Raw genomic sequence first — 6,435 nt, forward strand, 5'->3', positions numbered from 1 at the left:
CGTAAAGTAAAATCTCTGGGAACGAAAAAACAACTTAATTAAAGGCAAATGTTAGTCATGTTGCAATGGCGTTTCGCAATGGTTTGTTAGGACAAAACATTGTCTTTGAGTATTCTAAGTATGTTGGGCATAAACTTGTATTGATTTATCGATTACAATCACTCTCTTGACATCACCAGTAGGTGAACAAGTTGCTCGTTACAGGTAAACAACCGATTGATTCTGGTTACCACATTCCATAGTTGGTATCAGAGATGTTACTGATCTCTTTGCTCACAAAGCCATCTCACCTGATTGCCTCTCCTGAAAGCATTTGGAAAATGCGTAGGCGAACGCAAGCGGGGCCAGCACTATCCCAAAGTGGAAAAGCAAGCAGGAATGGAACCTCAGTCTAGACGATAGAGAACCATCCTAGCGACCACAATGAGCTATTCAAGAACAAAAGTTATGCTGGAACCTTTCTTTTAAAACAGACTGGACATGAAGAAATCCGCAATGTAACTATCCAAATTAGTTGTTGTTCGCACTTTGTGCTAATATGCAGCAAAACAATTCTACTAAATCATTTGTAGGGGATAATAGACCAGACCGTTCGCTCGGTTTCACAAGTGACTCGCTTGTGGAGCATATAATCAAACATTTTCTCACAATCGTCATCACTGGCGAGAATTTTCATCTTCACTTGCCAAATATATTTCAAGAAAATAGAAGATAAAAGCCAAAAAAATTGTTCTTTCTTGTCTCTACAAAAATAAATTTTCGATATAAACGGTTCTCTGAAAACCATTACATATAGAGTCTCCCCTGAAAAAGGGTGCATCCTCCTACCAACCCAGAAAGAAAAGGAGGAAAGTTTGTATCCACAGCCAATTAATGGAATAGACCAGATCAAAGTTGATGTCAGAGCCCAACAACCCGTGAACCTTATGCACATCAATTGCTGAAATGCAATGTGATTCTTACAGTAAGATGCAACGAATATGTTCTTAGAACTGACTGCCAGAATAAAGAAAAACAAAACAAAACAGAAAACTGTATTGTGCACCAAATAGCCCTCCAGAAATTCATCCCATTAAACTTTCTAAAAACATGGAACGACACTGCATTTTAGGAAAACATAATCCAGCATCCATAAAGATTCAACGAGCGTTGAAAGGAATGTTTTCGAGATGAGCAGATTGCTGAATTAGGTCCATTTCAGGCTTACAAATGCAGAGAGTGGCTGCCCCATAAGGTATGTAAAGTTCAGATCAATCCTAAGACATTGCTCCTTACTGATATCATCAACAAATAACGTGAAGAAAACACATTACCAAGTTTCTCAAATTGATAGTACCGGACATGTCAGAGTTAAAGGTACACACACTAGCACAATAAGACCTACCTCACGCTTCAAAAGCATCACCTTGACTATCTTAAACATCAAACTGACACTTACTTGACATCTCACACATTACATTGCAATTCAAGCCACAGATTATAGTGAAAATTAAAAGGTGAACCTAAAGAATCAGTGATTATAAAATCAGACTTAAAATTGGCAGGAGGGCACTCGTGTTAGTATTAGAATTAAAACCATATCCTTTTGCAGGCCAAACCAGCAGAAAAAACCAACGTTCTCTAGTACAGTATGACTAAGGTAAGGTAAGCATTTATTCCCACAATGTCAAGAAAACTATTAAAATGATGCTTACAACGCTTGATATGAAAAAATTGCCATAATCAAGCGGCGTAAGAAATATCCTCCTTTCCCACACAAATCCTCAATTAGATGCAGAAGGGTACTATTGCTACTATAGGAACAAAAGTAACGTTACATGGTAAAGTAAGAATATTGGCAACAACTCACTGTCTCTACACAAATCGATCAAACGGTCGGTATGCGCTTGAATCCAGTGCCCGGATCATCAGTGGAAGGGAAAACCTCCAGGCCAGTGACCACCGCGGCGGGCGGCCCCCGCCGACACCGCTGCTGCATCTCTTCCACCGACTCGGGCTTCCCCGAGAACAGTGCTTCGACGGAGCCGTCCCTACGGTTCCTAACCCAACCTTTCAAACCCAGTTGAGTCGCATTCTCGATGGTCCAGTTCCTATAGAACACGCCCTGCACTCTCCCCTTTATCGCAATCCTCACCTGCAGAAACTAAACTCAATTAAACCCTCGCTCACAGTCCTATAACAGATTAACAGACTCGCTATCATGCAAAACCAAAACGACCCCCATATTGAAAATATCAATAATTCAAAAGTGGGTGTAGCAAATCGCGAGACCACAAGCCGATCGTTCATAGTCAACTAACCCACAAATCGGGGATAACTTCACAACTAAACCCAACTCGCACTGCTTCCAAAGATAGGAACTTGGAGCCGACAAATCAGTTTCGAAAGTAGAAACTCACAGCATCAGCATCAATTCACACACACACACACACACACAGAAGCGGGGAGAGCGAATGAAGCGCACCGTTTTAGCGGGGGAGGAACCGGAGGGGGGCGGCGGAGAGGTCATCGAATGACGAGGACGAAGTTGGAGCAGACGAGGAAGAGCAGGAGGAGGATGAAGAACTTGAAGGCGAAGCGGAAGAGGAGGAAGAGCACGAGGAGGCCCACGGCCAGGGAGACGGGGGAATCCGTCAGGAGGAGCAGGGCCATCTCTATAGGCTCTCCATGTATCTGGGTTGCTCCTACGACAGTGGCAGAAGAAGAATCTGGTCCCGTGTCGGTCGACCAGACGCCTGAGGTTGATGGTGGCGATGGGTTTGATGGAAGCTGCTGATGCCATTGGGATTCGAACAGCTGTTGCCTTAATAAATGAATTATTTCGGGAAGGTTGCGTGACTGATGGGATATCGAGTGACGAGGAAGATGGAAACTTCTTCCTTTGTTTAGCTTACGCGTTGTGGCTTGTGGTTCGTGGTTTACAGTTCACAGTGCGTAGGAGTGGGAGAGGAAGGAGTGAAGGTGACTCGAAAGGAGCAAGAGAATTTCTTGGATACAGCTGGCCAAGAATAATGTATTTCTTTTGTACCAAAAAAGAAGTTTTCCGATTTTGCCATTATTCACATCCGTGAGCGAAAAGAAGGAAAAGGCGAAAATAATAGTCTGTGCCCCCCCTATGTCAAGAGATTATTGGATTCCGATTTTTAGATCATTTTATTTGAGGGTATGTAAAAAATACGATAAACGTGATCTGGTCCACCTTATTATATCGTTCGTTGAACGGCCTTTTCAATTAGGGGTGATTGGTTCTTAGATGGATCAATTCCCGACTGAGAATTGGGATTCGACTTGTTACTGCGTTCCAAAATTGGAACTGAGAACCGGATCAGCTGATTTTAGAATCACGTCGGTTCCGAGTAGAATCGGGAATCGGTCCAAATTTTGTTTTGTCCAAAAATTTTGAATTTTTATAAACATTACACTATTTACTACGAAAAAACATATGTTGGTTAAGTGTTTATACTTTTGTTTGGCCATCACGAAGATCATGGTTTGATTCTCCATATGTGCAATTTTTTTTTTAAAAGACCTATTCAACCCGAGAATCGAACCAGTTGAACAAGTTCCCCAATAGAACCATCGGTTCCAGCCTAGGAACTGGGAATTGGACTAGTCCTCGATTTGACCTGGTTCCCGAGTTGAACAAAACCCCACACCCCTATCTCCAACTATGCTACAGGCTTCTATTTCTCCTTTTCCAACTTTATACAATACCAAGTAATCTCTTATTATTTTCTTCTTTTTCTAAGTTACCGTGTAATGTACTAATCTCAGTTAATACAGAAGCTACAATCGACATATTCAATCTTTGAATTCCTTTCATTGGCCCAAGATAAAAAAATTTATGTTATTTTTAATAGTATGAAAAGTGTGAGAAATTATCGCATGAGCGTAGTATATATACTAAATTGATTTAAACCATAGTAATTATAAGTTCCACATAGGTCCCACCAAATATGACGATCTAGATTCATTTTATTTATTTTTTTTGGGTCGAAGATTCATGTTAGTATATTAACTAGGTTTATGGGATACTTTCTCAAGTGGAAGTATGAAGATACAAAGTGCATCATCGAGTTTAAGTACTGGAATTTTGTGATTTTGTTACCCTATTAATGAAAACTCTTCTTTCTAAAAGTATTTTAATACAGCTGTTTGTTTGACAAAATCGAATTTAAGTACTGGAAATCTAAAGTACTGAAGTTTAAGTGTAGACAACCTTAAATACTGAAAATAAAATTAAATAGTCGGTTGATGATGATTCAAAATTTATAACTTATTAATCTCTTCCCAAACCTAACAATGATCATTATTGATGCGTTTTGATTGAGTTTTATAAGTCAATACTAATTAAAGTTAATGAGTAAGGTTAATCTCATCAAATGCTGAATTTTTAAATTTTTTAACGCTTAATATGGTTTTGACCAAAAAAAAAACGCTTAATATGGTTATCAGACAAAACCCTTTAGTTAGAGTCTAAAATAGCTGCATAAAAGTATAATTCCTAGAAGCCTCTTTCTTATGGCTTTTACTCATTAATGGATAGTTTCGGAAAAGGTAAGAGTTGGTTGGTGCAATTAATTTGCTTTGACCAAATCCTAAGATTGTGCTTTTTTAGTAGAGCCAAAATTGTCTCGCAAAAAAAAATTGGTGTATTTTTTTTTTTAAGAATTTGACCCTAAGTTCAGATTTCCTAATGTATACATTATATCTAAGTTTCCAGACGTAAGAAACACTAGTCTTTCAATGCTACTTTCATCTTCACCTACTCCCATCCTAAAGCATTTTTTTCACCCTTTTCTACGAATTTTTCCTTATTTTCATATAATTCCAAAAACTATACATTTCTATGTGTAATCATGGAATATAACTTTTGAAGCATTTAATTTTCTTTTTATAACTTACATAGTGGAATTTATTCCATGGCTTTTAAAAGTTCAGCCTATAGATTTTTCAAAATAGAATCTATATATGCACACTTGTATATATTTATTATCAAAATATGTATGACAGTTAGAGGTCCGTGATTATAGATTTGTTATGATAAAGAATTTGTGACTATAAAAAGCAAATTGCTGGATAAAGCTTGCATGTGAGCGTGCTATATGACTCAACAATAACTTTGCCCGAGTTTTACGCACTGATGCATATCCATTCTTCTTGCTAATAGAGACAAGAAGTATATCTTATTGATGATAGAACATATTACCAAACCATCAAAAAAATTATAAAACTATGAATTTGTCATTTTTTTACGATTGTCCTCTTTTTAAGTGTTTTCTAAAAGAATATGCACAAGTATTAATCTTTGCTTGAAAAAATTGGTTAAAAATCATTATAGATGTTCGTGCATCGCCATGTCGAAAGCACTGGTAGGTTGGTCATTGATTTTGCATGATCATACATACAAAAACTCCTTTATTTACATTTTTTGAGAAGCTATACAAAATGAAGATATTCTACTCATGCTGTCATGCATACCACACTTATCTTCTTATTAAGCAGATCTAGCACACCGGGAGATTTTCAGAATGCAATTCCGCCTCCCGGGTCATCATCTGAATATGGAATTCTTCTGTGGCGGTTTCTCAGGAACATCATCTGAATATGGAATTCTTCCCAATTCCGCCTCCCGGGTCAAATCCCTTTGCCGTCACGACTTGTGAAGATCGAGGATGTGTTCTTGCGATTTTGTCCGGCCATCAATCTGGACTCGATCGATCAACGGCTTCCCTTTGCTTCCCAAACCTAAAAGATGACTTCCGCAAGTCTAAAAGGGAAGTGCTCTCAGCTGCTACTTTCAGGGGTGATAGACAAGAAGATCGGTAATAACATAAACGAGGTCCGAACACAGCGCGAAGAGGAAGACGAGGAAGAAGAAGACAACGGCGATCCTGAAGAAAATGACGAGCAGGACGAGCGAGACTAGCGTTTGGAAGAAGAAGGCGGCTGTAGAATCCAAGAACAGCATCGTCTCTCTGGGTCTGCCTTGCAAGTCGCTCTGGTGATTGCAATTAATAGGCAGATGTACTAGGATCTCTTCTCTGCGTTTCGATGGCCGTCGGGACCAAACTGGTGGGTTCTCCACTGACTTTGATCGTGACCAAGTTTTGCAGATTCCTCTTGATTGTTCTATGTGGTTGTGGTTCTAGGAAAAAAAAGAAGACAGGAGTTTCCAGCAACAAAAGGTGAGAAGACGTTTGGAATCGTCGCTATCTCTGGATAAGGGGACGGCCGCCCTCTCGATCATTCCAATTCCAACACGTTTCCCTGACCCGTGGACAGTTTTTGTAGGTTAGAAAATCATTTTTCTATACTTAATCTATTAGACACCAAAAACTAAGAAAAAATAAAAGGAAAAATGATACATATTGTTCCTGAACTTTGATCTAATGAGTAACGTGATTCCTGAACTTTTAATTTATTCAATATAGT

General features: G+C 38.9%; 1 protein-coding gene across 1 annotated transcript; it reads right to left on the bottom strand.

Annotated features, from left to right (window-relative positions):
* Nucleotides 1-1,635: 1,635 nt before the first annotated feature.
* LOC115690468 (uncharacterized) lies at nt 1,636-2,926 on the bottom strand. Its single transcript, XM_030616810.2, has 2 exons — nt 2,465-2,926; nt 1,636-2,134 (listed from the first exon to the last, which is right to left on the bottom strand). Exons 1-2 carry the CDS (start codon nt 2,780-2,782, stop codon nt 1,868-1,870), a joined length of 585 nt encoding a protein of 194 aa, XP_030472670.1. The 5' UTR covers nt 2,783-2,926; the 3' UTR covers nt 1,636-1,867.
* Between the last annotated feature and the right edge of the window lie 3,509 nt (nt 2,927-6,435).

This window comes from Syzygium oleosum, unplaced genomic scaffold, assembly GCF_021117445.2.
Source record: "Syzygium oleosum isolate NSW1041296 unplaced genomic scaffold, Sole_v2.1 Sole_v2.09, whole genome shotgun sequence".
NCBI lineage: Eukaryota > Viridiplantae > Streptophyta > Magnoliopsida > Myrtales > Myrtaceae > Syzygium > Syzygium oleosum.